The following is a 21,560-nucleotide window of genomic DNA, read 5'->3' on the forward strand; positions in this document are numbered from 1 at the left end:
ACAACAAGTGGGACACAATCATGAAGTGGAACGACATTTATTGGATATTTCAAACTTTTTTAACAAATCAAAAACTGAAAAATTGGGCGTGCAAAATTATTCAGCCCCCTTAAGTTAATACTTTGTAGCGCCACCTTTGCTGCGATTACAGCTGTAAGTCGTTTGGGGTATGTCTCTATCAAAACAGCTCGAGCTCAGTGAGGTTGGATGGAGAGCATTTGTGAACAGCAGTTTTCAGTTCTTTCTCGGTTGGATTCAGGTCTGGACTTTGACTTGGCCATTCTAACACCTGGATTTGTTTATTTTTGAACCATTCCATTGTAGATTTTGCTTTATGTTTTGGATCATTGTCTTGTTGGAAGACAAATCTCCGTCCCAGTCTCAGGTCTTTTGCAGACTCCATCAGGTTTTCTTCCAGAATGGTCCTGTATTTGGCTCCATCCATCTTCCCATCATTTTTAACCATCTTCCCTGTCCCTGCTGAAGAAAAGCAGGCCCAAACCATGATGCTGCCACCACCATGTTTGACAGTGGGGATGGTGTGTTCAGGGTGATGAGCTGTGTTGCTTTTACGCCAAACATAACGTTTTGCATTGTTGCCAAAAAGTTCAATTTTGGTTTCATCTGACCAGAGCACCTTCTTCCACATGTTTGGTGTGTCTCCCAGGTGGCTTGTGGCAAACTTTAAACAACACTTTTTATGGATATCTTTAAGAAATGGCTTTCTTCTTGCCACTCTTCCATAAAGGCCAGATTTGTGCAATTTACGACTGATTGTTGTCCTATGGACAGAGTCTCCCACCTCAGCTGTAGATCTCTGCAGTTCATCCAGAGTGATCATGGGCCTCTTGGCTGCATCTCTGATCAGTCTTCTCCTTGTATGAGCTGAAAGTTTAGAGGGACGGCCAGGTCTTGGTAGATTTGCAGTGGTCTGATACTCCTTCCATTTCAATATTATCGCTTGCACAGTGCTCCTTGGGATGTTTAAAGCTTGGGAAATCTTTTTGTATCCAAATCCGGCTTTAAACTTCTTCACAACAGTATCTCGGACCTGCCTGGTGTGTTCCTTGTTCTTCATGATGCTCTCTGCGCTTTTAACGGACCTCTGAGACTATCACAGTGCAGGTGCATTTATACGGAGACTTGATTACACAGAGGTGGATTGTATTTATCATCATTAGTCATTTAGGTCAACATTGGATCATTCAGAGATCCTCACTGAACTTCTGGAGAGAGTTTGCTGCACTGAAAGTAAAGGGGCTGAATAATTTTGCACGCCCAATTTTTCAGTTTTTGATTTGTTAAAAAAGTTTGAAATATCCAATAAATGTCGTTCCACTTCATGACTGTGTCCCACTTGTTGTTGATTCTTCACAAAAAAATACAGTTTTATATCTTTATGTTTGAAGCCTGAAATGTGGCAAAAGGTCGCAAAGTTCAAGGGGGCCGAATACTTTCGCAAGGCACTGTATATGGTGAGTTTCCACTGAGGATTTACCTTGGTGTTTTACCAAAAATACTCTGTTTGCATCTATGCGGACCGGCCTCTGTGTCTCATTGGGCCATGGCTTCAGCGGACCTTCCCTGACTTGAGGCCAAACCTAGGCATCTGGGTACTTTTCAGCTAGTGTTAACATAACAAAAGCTAACTGTGAACTTTAACACCTTCTCACAAAGCAACTGTCGAATGATGCAGACGTTGTTGATTCTGTACGCTCCAAGTCTTTACTGTCACACTCCTGATGGAAACACAATTACACTAGAGCAGGGTTCCCCAACTGGCAGACCTCGGGTGATTTTATTTGGCCACCCAAGTTCTGAGCAAAACATTTTTTGTTGAAAAAAACAAAAGCAAATCCGCTCTTAGTGATTTTAATTTTGGAAATCTGTTCCAAAGTATTCCAACAGACCACACATAATAGAGATATATGTGGCCGTATACAAATGTAAGCAAAGTTTGAAATGGTTATGTCTTAGTCAAATAATTATGATATCCGTCTTTCAATCTACAAATAATTTGTAATTATGTTTTGGCTGAATCTACTTGATGATCCCCTGGTGCGGGGGTAAGACTCAATTGAAAAGTACCACTAGTCCCTATTCCTACAATTTCATGTGTGATGGAACTGGGTAGCTGGGCTTTGCATAAAAAACAAGCAACTCAAGACCACCACATACGTAGGACAAATTTTAAGTCAAAGAAACTGCACGATCAGGAACACCACTAAGCAAGGGGCACCACCAAGCAAGTCATGAAGACCAAGGAGCTCTCCAAACAGGTCAGGGACAAAGTTGTGGAGAGGTACAGATCTGGGTTGGGTTATAAAAAAAATATCAGAAACTTTGAACATCCCACGGAGAACCATTAAATCCATTATTTAAAAAAATCTAAGAATATGGCACCACAACAAAACTGCCAAGAGAGGGCCGCCCACCAACACTCACGGACCAGGCAAGGAGAGCATTAATCAGAGAGGCAACAAAGAGACCAAAGATAACCCTGAAGGAGCTGCAAAGCTCCACAGCGGAGATTGGAGAATCTGTCCATAGGACCACTTTAAGCCGTACACTCCACAGAGCTGGGTTTTAGGGAAGAGTGGTCAGAAAAAAAGCCTTGCTTAAAGAAAGAAATAAGCAAACACGTTTGGTGTTCGCCACAAGGCATGTGGGAAACTCCCCAAAAATATGGAAGAAGGTACTCTGGTCAGATGAGACTAAAATGGAGCTTTTTGGCCATCAAGGAAAATGCTATGTCTGGCGCAAACCCAACACCTCTCATCACCACGAGAACACCATCCCCACAGTGAAGCATGGTGGTGGCAGCATTAAGTTATCGCGGCCAGAAACCTGCTCCCTTTGCTCTCTGTTCCAAACGTAATAGACGACCAGTTCTGATAGCCTTTAGCTGTACCCTTATCCTACTCCTCCTCTGTTCCTCTGGTGAGGTAGAGGTTTTTTATTTTACCTTTATTTAACTAGGCAAGTCAGTTAAGAACAAATTCTTATTTTCAATGACGGCCTAGGCACAGTGGGTTAACTGCCTGTTCAGGGGCAGAACAACAGATTTGTACCTTGTCAAATCGGGGGTTTTAACTTGCAACCTTCCGGTTACTAGTCCAACGCTCTAACCACTAGGCTACCCTGCCGCCCCATATAATCCAGGCCCTGCAGTGCCTAGCTCCACTCCTACAGTGCATAGCTCTCATTTGTTGACTTCTGTAACCGTAAAAGCCTTGGTTTCATGCATGTTAACATTAGAAGCCTCCTCGCTAAGTTTGTTTTAGTCACTGCTTTAGCACACTCTGCCAACCCGGATGTCCTAGCCGTGTCTGTATTCTGGTTTAGGAAGACCACCAAAAAACCTGAAATTTCCATCCCTAACTATAACATTTTCCGACAAGATAGAACTGCCAAAGGGGGCGGTGTTGCAATCTACTGCAGAGATAGCCTACAGAGTTATGTCTTACTATCCAGGTCTGTACACAAACAATTTGAGCTTCTACTTTTAAAAATCCACCTTTCCAGAAACAAGTCTCTCACCGTTTCCGCTTGCTACAGACCACCCTCTGCCCCCAGCTGTGCCCTGGACACCATATGTGAATTGATTGCACCCCATCTATCTTCAGAGCTCGTGCTGCAAGGTGACCTAAACTGGGACATGCTTAACATCCCGGCCATCCTACAATCTAAGCTTGATGCCCTTAATCTCACACAAATTATCAATGAACCCACCAGGTACAACCCCAAATCCGTAAACACGGGCACCCTCATAGACATCATCCTAACCAACTTGCCCTCCAAATACACCTCTGCTGTTTCAACCAAGATCTCAGCGATCACTGCCTCATTGCCTGCATCCGTAACGGTTCTACGGTCAAGCGACCACCCCTCATCACTGTCAAATGCTCCCTAAAACACTTCAGCGAGCAGGCCTTTCTAATCGACCTGGCCCAGGTATCCTGGAAGGATATTTACCTCATCCCGTCTGTAGAGGATGCCTGGTTATTCTTTAAAAGTGCCTTCCTCACCATCTTCAATAAGCATTCAAAAAAAAATGTAGAACCAGGAACAGATATTGGTTCTCTCCAGACCTGACTGCCCTTGACCAGCACAAAAACATCCTGTGGCGTATATGCATTAGCATCGAATAGCCCCTGTGATATGCAACTTTTCAGGGGAGTTATGAACCAATATACACAGGCAGTTGGGAATGCTAAGGCTAGCTTTTTCAAGCAGAAATGTGCATCCTGTAGCACAAACTCAACTGAGGCTAGGAAACACTGTCACCACCGATAAATCCACTATAATTGAGAATTTCAAGAAGCATTTTTCTACGGCTGGCCATGCTTTCCACCTGGCTATCCCTACCCCAGTCAACAGCCCTGCACCCCCCACAGCAACTCACCCAAGACTCCCCCATTTCTCCTTCACCCAAATCTAGATAGCTGGTGTTCTGAAAGAGCTGCAAAATCTTGACCCCTACAAATCAGCCGGGCTAGACAATCTGGACTCTCTCTTTCTAAAATTATCTGCCGAAAATGTTGCAACCCCTATTACTAGCCTGTTCAACCTCTTTTTCGTATCGTCTGAGATAACCAAAGATTGGAAAGCTGCCGCAGTCATCCCCCTCTTCAAAAGGTGCAGACACTCTAGACCCAAACTGCTACAGACCTATATCCATCCTACCCTGCCTTTTCAAGGTCTTCGAAAGCCAAGTTAACAAACAGATTACCAACCATTTCGAATCCCACCGTACCTTCCCCACTATGCAATCTGGTGTCAGAGCTGGTCACGGGTGCACCTCAGCCACGCTCAAGGTCCTAAACGATATCATAACCACCATCGATAAGAGAAATTACTGTGCAGCCGTATTCATCGACCTGGCCAAGGCTTTCTACTCTGTCAATCACCACATTCTTATCGGCAGACTCAACAGCCTTGGTTTCTCAAATGATTGCCTCGCCTGCTTTACCAACTACTTCTCTCATAGAGTTCAGCGTGTCAAATCGGAGGGCCTGTTGTCCGGACCTCTGACAGTCTCTATGGGGGTGCCACAGGGTTAAATTCTCAGGTCGACTCTCTTCTCTGTATCCATCAATGATGTTGCTCTTGCTGCTGGTGATTCTCTGATTCACCTCTACGCAGATGACACCATTCTGTATACCTCTGGCCCTTCTTTGGACACTGTGTTAACTTCTTATGGTATATGGGACGGTTGTGTCCCTCTTGGGCAAAAAACAGGGAAAATGCAGCGCGGCAAATTAAAAAAAATTCACACATGTAAGATACTCAATTAAAGCTACACTCGTTGTGAATCCAGCCAACATGTCAGATTTTAAAAAGGCTTTTTGGCGAAAGCATAAGCATAATATCTGATGATAGCACAATAGTAAACAGAGGGTAGCATATTTCAACCCTGCAGGCGCTACACAAAACGTAGAAATAAAATATAAAACATGCATTACCTTTGACGAGCTTCTTTTGTTGGCACTCCAATATGTCCCATAAACATCACAATTGGTCCTTTTGTTTGATTAATTCCGTCCATATATATCCAAATGTCCATTTATTTGACGCGTTTGATCCAGAAAAAAACAGCTTCCAAAAAACTCGAAAATATTTCTAAAGTTGCCTATAAACTTTGCCAAAATATTTCAAACTACTTTTGTAATACAACTTTAGGTATTTTTAATCGTTAATAATCAAACAAATTGTAGACAGGTCTATCTGTGTTCAATACAGGAAGACAACAAACCAACGCTACTTTTCACATCTTGCGCACTCTCAACAGTGTTACCCAGTTCCTAGATGGCCTACTTCTTCATTGCACAAATGAATAACCTCAACCAAATTCCAAAGACTGGTGACATCCAGTGGAAGCGGTAGGAACAGAAAACAGGTTCCTAAGAAATGTAATTTGCCAATGAGAATACAGTGAACAGACAGAGACCAAAAACAAAAATTCTGAACGGTTAGTCCTCTGGGTTTTGCCTGCTACATAAGTTCTGTTATACTCAGACATGATTCAAACAGTTTTAGAAACTTCAGAGTGTTTTCTATCCAAATCTACTAATAATATGCATATCTTATATTCCTGGCATGAGTAGCAGGAAGTTGAAATTGGGCACGCTATTTACCAAAAGTGAAAATGCTGCCCCCTATACCTTAAGAAGTTAACTAACCTCCAGACGAGCTTCAGTGCCATACAACTCTCCTTTCGTGGTCTCCAACTGCTCTTAAATTCAAGTAAAACTAAATGCATTCTCTTCAACCAATCGCTGCCCGAACCTGCTCGCCCGTCCAGCATCACTACTCTGGACGGTTCTGACTTAGAATATGTGAACAACTACAAATACCTAGGTGTCTGGTTAGACTCTAAACACTCCTTCCAGACTCACATTAAGCATCTCCAATCCAAAATGAAATCTTGAATCAGCTTCCTATTTCACAACAAAGCATCCTTCACTCATGCTGCCAAACACACCCTCGTAAAACTGACTATCCTACCGATCCTCAACTTCGGCAATGTCATTTACAAAATAGCCTCCAACACTTTACTCTACAAATTGGATGCAGTCTACCACAGAGCCATCCGTTTTGTCCCCAAAGCCCCATATACTACCTACCACTGCGAGCTGTGCGCTCTCGTTGGCTGGCCCTCACTACATAATCGTCGCCAAACCCACTGGCTCCAGGTCATCTACAAGTCTCTGCTAGGTAAAGCCCAGTCGTAACTCAGCTCACTGGTCACCATAGCAGCACGCGCTCCAGCAGGTATAGCTCACTGGTCACCCCCAAAGCCAATTCCTCCTTTGGCCGCCTTTCTTTCAAGTTCTCTGCTGCCAACGACTGGAACGTGCTGCAAAAGTCACTGAAGCTGGAGACTCATATTTCCCTCACTAGCTTTAAGCACCAGCTGTCAGAGCAGCTCACAGATCACTGCACCTGTACATAGCTCATCTGTAAATAGCCCATCCAACTACCTCATCCCCATACTGTATTTATTTATTTATCTTGCTCTTTTGCACCCACAGTATCTCTACTTGCACATTCATCTTTTGCACATCTACCATTCCAGTGTTTAATTGTTATATTGTAATTACTTCACCACCATGGCCTATTTATTGCCTTACCTCCCTTATCCTACCTAATTTGCACACACTGTATATAGATTTTTCCTACTGTATTATTGACTGTTGTTTATTCTATGTGTAACTCTGTGTTGTTGTATGTGTCGAACTGCTAGGCTTTATCTTGGCCAGGTGGCAGTTGTAAATGAGAACTTGTTCTCAACTAGCCTACCTGGTAAAATAAAGGAGAAATAAAAACAATAATAAAAACATGTTTTTCATTGGCAGGAACTGGGAAACTGGTCTTAATTGAAGGAATGATGGATGGCGTTAAATAAAGCGAAATTCTTGAGGGAAACCTGTTTCAGTCTTCCAGAGATTTGAGACTGGACGGAGGTTCACCTTCCAGCAGGACAATGATCCTAAGAATACTGCTAAAGCAACACTCGGGTGGTTTAAGGGGAACATTTAAATGGCTTGGAATGGCCTAGTCAAAGCCCAGATCTCAATCTAATTGAGAATCTGTGGTATGACTTAAAGATTGCTGTACACCAGCGGAACCCATCCAACTTGAAGTAGCTGGAGCAGTTTTTCCTTGAAGAATGGGCAAAAATCCCAGTGGCTAGATGTGCCAAGCTTATAAAGACATACCCCCAAGAGACTTGCAGCTGTAATTGCTGCAAAAGGTGGCTCTACAAAGTATTGACTTTGGGGGGTGAATAGTTATGCACGCTCAATTTCTTGTTTGTTTCACCATGAAAAATATTTTGCCCCTTCAAAGTGGTAGTCAGGTTGTGTAAATCAAAAGATACAAACACACCAAAATTTCATTTTAATTCCAGGTTGTAAGGCAACAAAATAGGAAAAATTCCAAGGGGGGTGAATACTTTCACAAGCCACTGTTTCAGACCATATACTACGGGTATGACAAAACATTTATTTTTACTGCTTTAATTATGTTGATAACCAGTTTATAATAGCAATAAGGCACCTCTTGGGTTTGTGGTATATGGCCAATATACCACGGCTAAGGGCTGTGTCTCCACGTTGCACCATGACTAAGAACGACCCTTAGCCGTGGTATATTGAACATATACCACACCTCCTCAGGCCTTATTGCTTAATGATCACTTCTCACAATGGTGCTTGTTTAGTAGATCAAAGCTGATTCAGTGTTTTGTAAGATTACATAATGATTCATTAGCATTTTACATTACAGAACCGAATATAATACCATAGCATAGTAGGCCTACAATGTTACTGTTACACTAAAAACATTGTTAGCTGAAGATGAATGGTCCCAAAAAAAGATAATGCGCCAAATCTCAACAGAGCGTGCCACTCAGCAGGATATATGCTTTGATTGAAACGAAATACAAGAAAGGCTAATAGCTTGTTAACACCATGTGCTCTAATTCGCTCACGAAACCATAATTCAAGTAGACCTAAATGCACATTCCCATGAAACTGGGAATACAAAGAATGAAGAATTATCATTCATGATTGACAGTGATGATGGCCTATTTTGAAACGAGGTAGCATATACCTAATTTGGTGTTTGAGAGTATTAACCTTTTTTTTAGACAATACTGTATGTGTGAACATATGCAAATGTTGCAATTGGAGGATCCATTTTATAGATATTCTATTATGATAGGCAATTCAATTGGCTACATCTGTCGGTACAAACTGAGGAAATGATGACATCACTTACTTTTTTTTGCGCTCCCTTGTCTAAAAAATAATAATAGCACTATACCACTGTGCAGGATCCACTTCAAACTCATTTTACATAAAAGTAGCAGTATCCAAAGGAACAACTGTACTATAATATGCCTACATCTATAAAGCAGAATAGAGCAGTACATCCCTTGAACACAACATGAAGTAACTTAATACCACAGTGTGAGGTACCCAGTGACAGCTGAGTTTGTAGAATGTAGAATGCCTACATTCAAATCATATGTAATGTGTATGGATTCAATCTATGAGGGTACAGTATATGTTCTTGTGGTATAAAGTTACTCTGTAGGGTTATAAAATGAATACTGCCAAGCCATATCATTACTTAAGTGCCCTCATACAATACCTCTTCCTCTTCCTTGGTTCATGCATAAGAAATGATTCACATGTATTTAGGTGGAGTGTATGCAGTGACGTTAATGGCCATGACAAGTAATATATGATATTTGGTTTTAGGTAAATAAAACATTACAACAACACTGATAGTCAATCATAAATCATAGCTACCTCTCCCATCGACGTAGAAGAAGAGGATTTCCTGACGTGTCGATACTCCTCCATTGAAGATGTTTGCTCTGCAGCCTGGCGAGCCCGTCGACCTAACTTTGCAACCTGAGTGAATATCATAATTCGAGTCACTAAAAGTTATCATAAAATGACATGAACACGGTCGTAACTCTGAAGCATTAGTTGAATATTAACTTTATCACACAATTGCTGTAAAGCGGTGTTTAGTTAGCTGGATGGCAATGCTAACGCTTTAGCTAGCTAAGTAGCTGCCTGGAAAAGGCTGCCTCGACAAGAGAGAAACCATAATTCAAGTTCAAGGTTTGCAATGACATTCTAAACATTACTAACGTTACCTATTATGTAAAGACTCTGTGTACAAGTTGAAATCGTAAATCACTTACATTCTTTACAACTCCACTGTCACCGAGTTGAAGATTATCGTCCATTTCCCCGTGCGTTTACAGATGGAGCTACTTCCTGGGGACCAGGAGCGTCACACCGCAACCATCTCCATGGTGACACCAATAAGGGGGAGTGGCGTAAATGGTCCATGCTCGAGTGGCAGGGAGCGTGACGTTAGAGGCAAGACAAAATTACATGATGGAGCTACATCCAAAACTTTCAAAAACTCGATGCTGAGGCTACCCATCATTGGGTAGAAGTGGCCAATAGACAGAGACACATCAGACAAAATGTAATTATAACCCTACCTACACAGGAGTAGAAATACCTCCTATCACTGTTATGCTAATGAGGCATTAGCATACCAGTGATAGGAGGTATTTCTACTCCTGTGTAACTTCAGATTACCTATAGTATAACTTTTATTTTACTTTTGAGGACATTTTCTGTAGCCTACATCTAGGCTGGAAACATATTTTTTTATATATATAAAACTAGTTAATTGCCTCTGCCATGGAGCCCAGTTTCATAATATTACCTTATCTCCCTGCTACTTGCCAGTTTTTTAGGGCCTTTTTCACACCTTTTTCCCCTAGCAACTGCACTAGACGCCAGTGGTGGATAAAAGTACATAATTGTCATACATGAGTAAAAGTAAAGACACCTTAATAGAAATTTACTAAATTAATAGAAAATTACTCAAGTAACAGAGAAAGTGAAGGTTACTGAAACCCCCAGATCCTACACTGCCCTTTGTGGTGGAGGTGGCCACTTCAGAATTGGGCATAGGGGCCGTCATGTCCCTATGTCAGGGTAACCCACAGAAATTGTATCCATGTGCATACTACAAAAAAAAACGGTCTCCTGCAGAGAGGAACTATGATGTCATCGATTGGGAGCTCTTGGTGGTGACGTTTGCATTAGAGGGGTGGAGACACTGGCTGGAAGGCACCACGGACCCATTTCTCCTCCTTCACGACTATCGGAACCTGGAGTACATACGGACAGCGAGGCGGCTGAACCCGCGCCAAGAAAGGTGAGCCCATTTCTTCACTAGATTCGACTTCACCTTGTCATATCGCCCAGGTTCAAGGAACATCAAAGCCGATGCCCTGTCCAGTCTCTACAATTTGGGAGAAGTTCCTGTCCTGAGTGCACCAATTATACCGCCCTCCATGAGTGGTTGCCCCCGTGCTTTGGGACATAGATATGGACATTCACTAGGCTATGGGGATAAGGAATGGGCTGTTGACCTGGGTGCAAACATCTCTCGTCGCTGGACACCAAGGTATCACCCGCACATCGCTCGCTATGTCAACACCTGCTCCGTATATGGCCAAACTAAATCTTCCCGGCACGCTCCAGCAGGGAAACTCCTTCCCCTTCCCGTGCCTCAGCGGCTTGGGTCTCATCTGTCCATTGATTTCGTCACTGATCTACCCTCTTCTGATGGTTTCACTACTATCATGGTTGTTGTGGACAGATTCTCTAAATCCTGATGTTTTATCCCTTTCTCTGGTCTCCCTACCGTTCTCCAGGTCGCTGAGGCACTGTTCCAGCAGGTCTTCCGGCACTATGGCCTTCCGGTCCCCTGGCTGGTGCCGTCCCCTGCGACACCCCTCCACCTCCCCTGGATATCAATGGAGCCCTAACTATGTCGTCAGGTCCCTCCTGGACTCCCAACGTTGTGAGGGTTGGCTCCAGAACCTGGTGGACTGGGAGGGGTATGGTCCAGAGGAGAGTTGATCCCAACATCGTCCTGGATTTCCACCTACTCCGTCCGGACCGGCCCACTCATCACCCTCGTGGCCGTCCCCCTGGCCAGTGTCGTCCTCCGGCTATAACCGTGCGTCAGGCGGGGGATACTGTCACACCTACTCCTGCTTTCCCGCTCCAACACTCAACGTTGCCAGTCTACTAACCACTGGTCCTGGCAACCCACATTACGCACACCTGCTCCCCATTGTTACGCACACCTGGACTTCAATTATCATCCTGATTTCTCTCCCTTTATTTAGGCCTCAGTAGCCTTCAGGCAGTATTGGTTATGATATTCTTCATGTTTTTTATTATTAAACTCACCTTCTGCACCTGCTTCCTGACTCCCTGCGTATTGAACCATTTTCCTGTCCTGCTAGCCATTCAAAATGTAACTAGTACTTTTGGGTGTCAGAGAAAATGTATGGAGTAAAAAGTACATTATTTTCTTTAGGAATGTGGTGAAGTAAAAGTTGTCAAAAATATAATTACTTATGTACAGATACCCCCAAAAATGACTTAAGTAGTACTTTAAAGTATTATTACTTAAGTACTTTGTACACTGCTAGGCCCCACACTGCTAAGCGCCACTATGGTATTTTCATTCATAGCATGGTACTACTATGGTACTTTCACTTATACCATGGCATAGTCTGAATCATGGAAGTGTACCATGGTTTTAGCCTTGAACTATGATGGTACTACCATGTTCTGCCATTGTACCTAAATATTACCATGGTATGGTATCATTTATACCAATGTCACGATCGTCATAATGATTGGACCAAGGCGCAGCGTGCGTAGAGTTCCACATATTTTAATTAATAGAAACTCACCAAACAAAACAAACAAGCACAAACGAAACATGAAGCTACTGGCGTGCACACAGACAAATACGTAAATTAATCAGTATAATACCAACCAACCTCTTGACCTTAGGGGGTTGATTTACTTAATGCATTATACTGCAATTGTACTATGGTAAAGCACACTTAATAAAGATGGTAACATATGATAATTTGTTGTACAATATATCATAATTGTGCATTACTATGGTAGAATGTATAATACAGGTTAAAACCATGGTTTTCCCATGATCCACATCTACACCATTGTATATTTAAAAAAAAAAGTATTTAGTCAGCCACCAATTGTGCAAGTTCTCCCACTTAAAAAGATGAGAGAGGCCTGTAATCTTCATCATAGGTACACTTCAACTATGACAAACAAAATGAGAAAAAAAAATCCAGAAAATCACATTGTAGGATTTTTAATTAATTTATTTGCAAATATGGTGGAAAATAAGTATTTGGTCAATAACAAAAGTTTATCGCAATACTTTGTTAAATACCCTACAATGTGATTTTCTGGATTTTTTTTCTCATTTTGTCTGTGTGACATTAGTATTTTAGCGATCGGGTAGTCTCAATTCGCTTGCTGCATGGCAGGATTGACAAAGGTTTTAGGGGCTTCAGGAGCTAATGTAGTTTGGGTTCATCTGATCGGGAGCTGGCGAGGACAGTTTTGGTCTGAGGGAATGTGAGGGCTTTGTTGACACTCAACATCGTTTTTCAGATGCATGCAGGGCACTTTCTGCCAATTTGATTATAAATAGGCAACGGCCTTGGAACTGTTGCTTTCAAGGGGTTTCTACAAAACCATGAGTAACTTTGTGGGGTTACATGCTGACCACACCACTCGCGTTACGTGCGCGAGCGTTGCAAAATAAATGTACACATACATGTGATTCAATCATTGCATTCACACTGCTCGCGCGGGTCAATGAGCGTCTGCATAGCCAGGGGCTAAAATAGAACTTGAACATTTCCTCATTCATTTTTAGGAGCATATACCCATGTGGGGGACTGAAAGATGAACTGAGGTCCACATTCCAGTCCAGTTGGTGGTGGTAATGCACCTTAAAGTTGGTTGCCAACCACCATATAAAGTCCAAAGAAGAAGAAGAAGCAGCCTGAAGGAAGAGAAACAAACTCTGTTTACCCTTTTATCTGTGGATTAATTGTCGGAGTAGAGGACCTTGTGCATTTCAGGTAAAATAACAACCCAATGTTTATATCCCAGGACAAATTAGCTAGCAACAGCAAGCTAGCTAACTAAATTGCCATAAATGTGTAATGCTTTTCGATCTGTCCCCAAATTATTATAGTATATACATGCGTGTTCTGATCATGTTTGGTGTGTGTGGACAAAATCAACGTGCGCGCATGTTAGCATAATGTTTTTTTGAGCTCCAACGACGCCAATTAACATGTTCAGTTTAGCCTAAATCTAAACCCGGGTGCTATCTTAAAATTGTATTGTGTGTATTGGAGATTGTTTGCAAGTGTATCATTCATCATTAATTATTTCTATACAAATATATATGTAGGTAAGAACCCTGGGCTCTGTTTATTTCCTAGCGAGTTAAGTTATACTAGGTACTGAGAGGTCTTTTTCACAATACTTACTGTATTGATTTACAGTGCCTTCGGGAAGTATTCAGACCTTTTGACACTTAAATATTTGCAACTTTGTTACACAACACAATGCCACAGATGTCTCAAGTTTTGAGGGAGCGTGCAATTGTCATGAAGATGGGAGGAATGTCCACCAGTGCTGTTGCCAGAGAATTGAATGTTCTTTCTCTACCATAAGCTGCCTACAATATTGTTTTAGAGAATTTGTCAATAGGTCCAGACGGCCTCACAATAGCAGACCATGTGGTGGTGATTGGCTGGGCCTGGCCTCCCAGCGGGTGTGTCTGGGAGCCACTGACTTCACACACCATTGTTACTTGGATATAGTTTACTTTATTTAATAAATATGTTTGTCATTTCTTTATGAAATGCGTTGTCTCCCTCTTTGTTACGCGATATGAGCTGGTTCGTAACACAAGTCATGTGAAATTCATAGATTAGAGCCTAATGAATTTATTTCAATTGACTGATTTCCTTATATGAACTGTACTGAGTTACAATCTTTGAAATTGTTTCATGTTGCATTTATATTTTTGTTCAGTATACATTTTAAATGCAAATGCAAAATGATAGATAGTTAAAGCTGTGTGCAGTAGCTAGATTCAACACAGCTACATGTAGCTACATGGCTGGGCACCTAAATAAAAATCTGCCTGCCCTGAAAGCCATCACTGCAACATGAGGGATGCTAGCTCCTTTTGGAGGAGCAGAAGTGAACACTGGAATCCAAAGAACTTCTGGTGCGTTTGAAAACGAGCCATTCCCGTTGCGGCTGTAAACAGCTACATATCTATGCTAATGTAACCGGTACTGTACCGGTACCTTTCTGCGTTGTGTTCTGGTGAGGTGTAGGTAGAAGACAAGGCTCTGGACACAATTCTGTCTCTCTTTTAATGACTGCATGAAATGGATACAAATACAAGGTAAAGGTTAATAGTGCCTTCTGGACTCCCATACACAAGTATATTTGCCTCTCTTCATCATGCTCTGAGCAAAAATCCCGTTGATGACATCACAGCATTTACACAATTTAGAATAAAATACAATAAAACATTGTATTTACTGCATGACAAACACAGACCCTCCCTTCTACAGTGTGCAAGCGTAGAGTGGTTTGTACCGTAACACACCTGCAGTATTTCCTGTAAGAGTAACCTTGGTTAGGTGGGTGCTGCGGTCTTACTGTTGTCTGAGTGTTCTGCGTTAGCACACGGTCAAGTAGGCTTATCAAGGTTTGCATGCACTTTCCCTCAGTTTGATTAGCGGGTGTGACAAGTTTTTATTTTTTTATTTCACCTTTATTTAACCATGTAGGCTAGTTGAGAACAAGTTCTCATTTACAACTGCGACCTGGCTAAGATAAATCAAAGCAGTGCGACACAAACAACAACACAGAGCAAACAAACAAACATACAGTCAATAATTCAATAGAAAAAAGTCTATATTAAACAGTGTGTGCAAATTAGGTAGGATAAGGGAGGTAAGGCAATAAATAGGCCATAGTGGCAAAATAATTACAATATAGCAATTAAACACTGGAGTGAGAGATGACAAGTACCTCACTCTGGCTAGGAGACACTGGACAAGTTGTCACTTCATCTTCAAGTACAGCCATCTGGATATGTGTCTCACAGCAGCCTGGCGCTTTGACCTGGTCAACATTCAGGCTTTCATTTCAGACTGATACTCCTCTAGACGTTCTTGTATCTCAGCTGCCGTCCACCTATCAGCTGTTTTGAACGTTTAAAACCTCAGAAAGAGAAGGATCTGGGCAGTATTTCACAAACATCATCGATACCTCTTGGCTGGAGTCCTCAATGTTCCGACCCTGTCTCCTCAAACACTCATCAGCCACATCTACTGCCTTGCTCAGAAGGATCCAGTACTCCATTTTCCCTTAGTATGGGCAAAGTGTTATAAAAATCATGAAGAGGCATAGATGAATATGTTCCCTCACTGAAATGCTGTCTCATTATATCTATTATCACTTTAGAGTTCTTGTGAGGTTTCAGAGATGTTTTGCTGCGGAGTGTTATCTTTACGACGTCTCTAGCTCTTCCCATAAGCGTGGACATGACCTCCTGTGACTGTTCTATGACCGGCACGCCCATTTTCCTCAGGTAAGCTTCGATGAGCTCCCCCCATTAATGTACTGAGTACTTGTCAGACCCCTCCCCTCTGAAACATGGAGGTTCTCTCATGTCAGACTGCATGACCAACTTCACACCAGATAAATTAAGGGAAGGTGTGTCAGTCAATGTCTAACCTGCACTGGAGCTCTGAGCATGTGCTCCTCTATCCTCCTTCCCCTCATCTTCCTTCCTAATTTGAGCTGATATAGACTGTCCTATCTGATGAGCGAGTTGTGTGATAAGATTTCCCAAGTCAGGATTGGCCACCTCTGAACTATCTGAGGGGGTGTCACTAGGCATAATTACAGGAGCTGAAGGTGTGTTGTTAGGCGCCTGAGTAGAGCAAAAATGTTGTGAATCTACAACATCTTTAGTTCTAGCTGGGGTCTGAGGCAACTTCCTGAAAAACATCCCTCTCCCAAGACCCAGTTCAAGATCATCACTGGAAATACGGTCTTCTTTTCCAACAATATAAGTCGTATTCACAATATGATACACAAATAAATGGATGAGTAATTAAATTAAAATACAGTTGAAGTCAGAAGTTTACATACACTTAGGTTGGAGTCATTAAAACTCGTTTTTCAACCACTCCACAAATGTATTGTTAACAAACTATAGTTTTGGCAAGTCGATTAGGACATCTACTTTGTGCATGACACAAGTAATTTTTTCAACAATTGTTTCACTTATAATTCACTGTATCACAATTCCAGTGGGTCAGAAGTTTAAATACACTAAGTTGACTGTGCCTATAAACAGCTTGGAAAATTCCAGAAAATTATGTCATGGCTTTAGAAGCTTCTGATAGGCTAATTGACATTATTTGAGTCAATGGAGGTGTACCTGTGGATGTATTTCAAGGCCGACCCTCAAACTCTGTGTCTCTTTGCTTGACATCATGAGAAAATCAAAAGAAATCAGCCAAGACCTCAGAAAGAAATTGTAGACCTCCACAATTCTAGTTCATCCTTGGGAGCAATTTCCAAATGCCTGAAGGTACCACGTTCATCTGTACAAACAATAGTACGCAAGTATAAACACCATGGGACCAGGCAGCTGTCATACCAATCTGGAAGGAGACGGATTCTGTCTCTTAGAGATGAACGTACTTTGGTGTGAAAAGTGCAAATCAATCCCAGAACAACAGCAAGGGACATTGTGAAGATGCTGGAGGAAACAGGTACAAAAGTATCTATATCCACAGTAAAACGAGTCCTATATCGACATAACCTGAATGGCTGCTCAGCAAGGAAGAAGCCACTGCTCCAAAACCAAAGCCAGACTACGGTTTGCAACTTCACATGACGACAAAGATCCTACTTTTTGGAGAAATGTCCTCTGGTCTGATGAAACAAAAATAGAACTGTTTGTCCATAATGACCATTGTTATGTTTGGAGGAAAAACGGGGAGGTTTGCAAGCCGAAGAACACCATCCCAAACGTGAAGCATGGGGGTGGCAGCATCATGTTGTGGGGGTGCTTTGCTGCAGGAGGGACTGGTGCACTTCACAAAATAGATGGCATCATGAGGAGGAAAATGATGTGGATATATTGAAGCAACATTTCAAGACCTCAGTCAGGAAGTTAAAGCTTGGTTGCAAATGGGTCTTCCAAATGGACAATGGACCCCAAGCATACTTCCAAAGTTGTGACAAAATCGCTTAAGGACAACAAAGTCAAGGTACAAAACCCTGACCTCAATCCTATAGAAAATGTGTGGGCAGAACTGAAAAGCTCTGTCAGGAGGAATGGGCCAAAATTCACTCAACTTATTGTGGGAATCTTGTGGAAGGCTACCTGAAACATTTGACCCAAGTTAAACAATTTAAAGGCAATGCTACCAAATACTAAATGAGTGCATGTAAACTTCTGACCCACTGGGAATGTGATGAGAGAAATAAAAGCTGAAATAAATCCTTCTCACTACTATAATTCTGACATTTCACATTCTTAAAATAAAGTGGTGATCCTAACTGTCCCAAGACAGGGAATATTTACTAGGATTAAATGTCAGTAATTGTGAAAACTCACACACCCTTTGGCTACACTCACTGACCTCCTCCTTATCAACCTCAGCACACTCACCCTTCAGCTACACTTACTGACCTCCTTCTCCTCATCAATCTCAGCAGCCAGCAGAGCAGACTTTGTGAACTGAGTCAATCTAATTTAATTATGCTACATTGACTCAGATCAGAGTTGGTGGCATAGGAGGAGGTGAACTGCAGCAGAGGTGAACTGCAGATAAATTCTGGTAGCCACTGTGATGTAATGTCATCCACCCTGAGACTTGAAGTAGTGTCTCCTCCAGTCTATCATGAACCAATCTATATTTTAATGCTGTAAGCATCTTGGCTGCTGGATGATGTCCTCTAATTTTGCCCTGATTTGCTTCATTTTGCTACACTTATTGTCCTCCTTCTCTAGTGGTTGGTATAGCTACAAGTGTATCTGATTAGGATTTCTGGCCCAGTCAGCCATAAAAGGATGGAATTCATACATTACATAGCTACTTTGCAGCCCATGTAAAAGTTAACCTTCATTGTGGTCACTCTCCAGGGAATGTTTTTCTTGACTCCACTATTGGTTACAGTGGATGTGAGATTATTTATGGCATGCATGCACAATGCAGACATGATGGGATTATTATTGGCCTTGTGGGCATGTCCAATGTACTTGTACACGTGGCTTGTCATTTCTGTACGGAAACAGGATTTGCAAATCCTCACACATTGTTTACATTTTGCTGATATGTTTTCTCCATTTAAAATGATACTGTAGAAATAGGAAAAGCACTCACACATCTGAGAACGTGTGTGTGTTAATAATTTGCTAATAACTTGAAAGAAAATACAAGTCTGGTTTGATACTGGCAAGATCAGTGTGTGGGTTTTTCTTTTTTTCTTAGACAATTAACAAGGCTAACCATGTTGAAGGACAATTAACAAGGCCAACCATGTTGAAGGATACCAGATTTTACTTCTATAGATTCTGTGCACTTCTCTGATTCAGAGGGGTTGGGTTAAATGCGGAAGACACATTTCAGTTGAATAGATTCAGTTGGAGAACGGACTAGGTTAACCATTTCCCTTTCCCTTTACATGCCGTCAGAAAATGTATTTGTGCAAGCCCAACCCTTGTAATGAAGGTAGACCTTAAAACCTCTACAGGATCAGTGGGTCCCCCGCGGGACGGTTGAGCTAACGTAGGCTGATGTGATTAGCATGAGGTTGCAGGTAACAAGAAGATTTCCCAGGACATAGACATATCTGACATTGGCGGAAAGCTTAAATTCTTGTTAATCTAACTGTGCTGTCCAATTTACAGTATCTATTACAGTGAAAGAATACCATGCTATTGTTTGAGGAGAGTGTACAGTTATGAACTTGAAAATTTAGTAATAAACCAATTAGGCACATTTGGGCAGTCTTGATACAAAATGTTGAACAGAAATGCAATGGTTCATTGGATCAATCTAAAACTTTGCACATACACTGCTGCCATCTAGTGGCAGCAGTGTATATAAACGGAGCCTGGGCTGCAATATTACATTATGGCCTTTCTCCTTCATTTCAAAGATGATGATACAAAGAAATAAAAAATAAAAAAACATGTTTTTTTCTTTGAATGATCTTTTACCAGATCTAATGTGTTATATTCTCCTACATTAATTTAACATTTTCACAAACTTCAAAGTGTTTCCTTTCAAATGGTATCAATAATCTGCATATCCTTGCTTCAGGTTCTGAGCTGCAGGCAGTTAGATTTGGGTAGGTCAAAAGTTTGAAAAAAATGGGGCGGATCCTTAGGATGACATGCTCAGGAGAGAGACATTATTAGCACATATCACTATCAAGAGGGTGTGCAGAAAGGAATATTTTAGGGTCCAGTTGATTTAATTTCATAATTTCAATATTTGTTTGCTTCACGTAATGTATCATCCTGGTGTAATTCATATACAGTTCAACATTATCACCACAAGGTGTCAGCGCTAGGATTTGTTTTACTACAAACCGCTAGCTTGGTCTCGTAACGTGAGGTCAATAAGACATGCCTAGCACAAGCTAGTGGTTCATTAAAACAACAGTATATTTCTTAATTTAAACTAGCTAAGTGGGCAATATACCTGGGTAAAATATAGTTGCGTTTTGGAGGAAGCAGACGAAGAGCTAGCGGGGTAATTAGTGCTGCTAGCCAACTTTGATGTAAACAATGCGGCCGTTAAACATTGGACTCGAATGCTAGCTACGTTGGCTGTCGTGTGAGAATCGTCATAATCGTCATAATTTGAGCCAATTATCAGTCAGGAAAGGAGCCCGTATTAACTTTGTTATTCTTAGCCTTATATGCCCTGTAGTCAGTCTGGCATCGCTTTAAAAGTTTTGGTATAGCTCATATGAGTTTATGGCATCTGAACCGCAGTTTATTTTTGTTAGTCAATGGATAGTTGGGTGTATGCCAGCAATTGGAGGTTCAGTATTGTTTACTAGATTATTTCCAGTGAATGTTGATTTAAGCCCCTTGGAGTTCCATATATAGAGATACTGATATGGAATCTCTCCCTGCAACCACACTAGTGACTTCATACCACTATATATGTTCATGTCATTCATGACCTAAAAAAATACATTTTAGTGGTAGAGATTTCTGCAATGTAAAATATCCTATCATGCAGTCCCAAGGGAAGCATGCTGGGTATAGTTTTACACCAAAAGCGACATTGCTGACATTGGATTGTATTAATAATTCGACAAACAACTTTAGCAAAGTTGAAGGACATAGGCACTTGTTGGATATTATGTCTCAGAACCAATAACTCAAACTTGTATTTACCCTTTATGTGTACAGAGAATCCCATTTGAGACCAGGATCTCTTTTTCAATCGTGCCCTGTGTTTTAACAAACAACAATCCAAACCGCAAACAGATATTACATAAAAATAATAAAAAGTTTAAATTATATAGGCCAATAGAGAAACATGATTCGATTTTCAATCACAAACAAATACTGTCAGCATACAGGCTAATACAGGTTTATTATAAAGGTATGACAGAAGTACGCCCATTATATCACTAAATTATCTGAAAATCAAGTAATATGCACTGGTTTGGTTTTCCCCTAATGTTTTCCACATTAGCTTCACATATCCACTAGGGGGCATACTCTCACTTCTTGAAAATGTACACTGCTCTTGTGTGAACCCAAACTATTTTGTGACCTGACGTGTCAGCGTAGGCTATTATTTGTATAAATTGGATAAATACTACAAAGTTCAATCGCAAACAAAACAAGTTGTTTATTTATCTGTAAAACGTAGCACATGGCCTCCAGATAGACAGACATAATCATAGTGTGAAATGCGTACTTCTGCAATGATGATCTGCAGTCCCTCCTTCCCAAACGTCATAACTACGGTTTACTATAAAGTATCAGTGAAGGGACTGCGCGCACATTGAGTACGAGAC

At 41.4% G+C, this 21,560-nt stretch overlaps 1 protein-coding gene across 2 annotated transcripts in view; it reads right to left on the reverse strand.

Moving 5' to 3' along the window:
- LOC110505544 (intraflagellar transport protein 43 homolog A) overlaps window positions 1-9,843 on the reverse strand; it is a 33,311-nt gene extending 23,468 nt beyond the window's left edge. For both annotated transcript variants that reach the window (XM_021584838.2, XM_021584837.2), the window contains exons 1-2: window positions 9,725-9,843; window positions 9,321-9,425 (exon numbers count right to left, since the gene is read on the reverse strand). In XM_021584838.2, the coding sequence (XP_021440513.1) occupies window positions 9,321-9,425; window positions 9,725-9,769 (150 nt within the window). In that variant the 5' untranslated portion in view covers window positions 9,770-9,843. The remainder of the gene's footprint in view (window positions 1-9,320; window positions 9,426-9,724) is intronic.
- Window positions 9,844-21,560: the final 11,717 nt, after the last annotated feature.

Source organism: Oncorhynchus mykiss, chromosome 25 (assembly GCF_013265735.2).
Source record: "Oncorhynchus mykiss isolate Arlee chromosome 25, USDA_OmykA_1.1, whole genome shotgun sequence".
NCBI classification, from domain to species: Eukaryota; Metazoa; Chordata; class Actinopteri; order Salmoniformes; family Salmonidae; genus Oncorhynchus; species Oncorhynchus mykiss.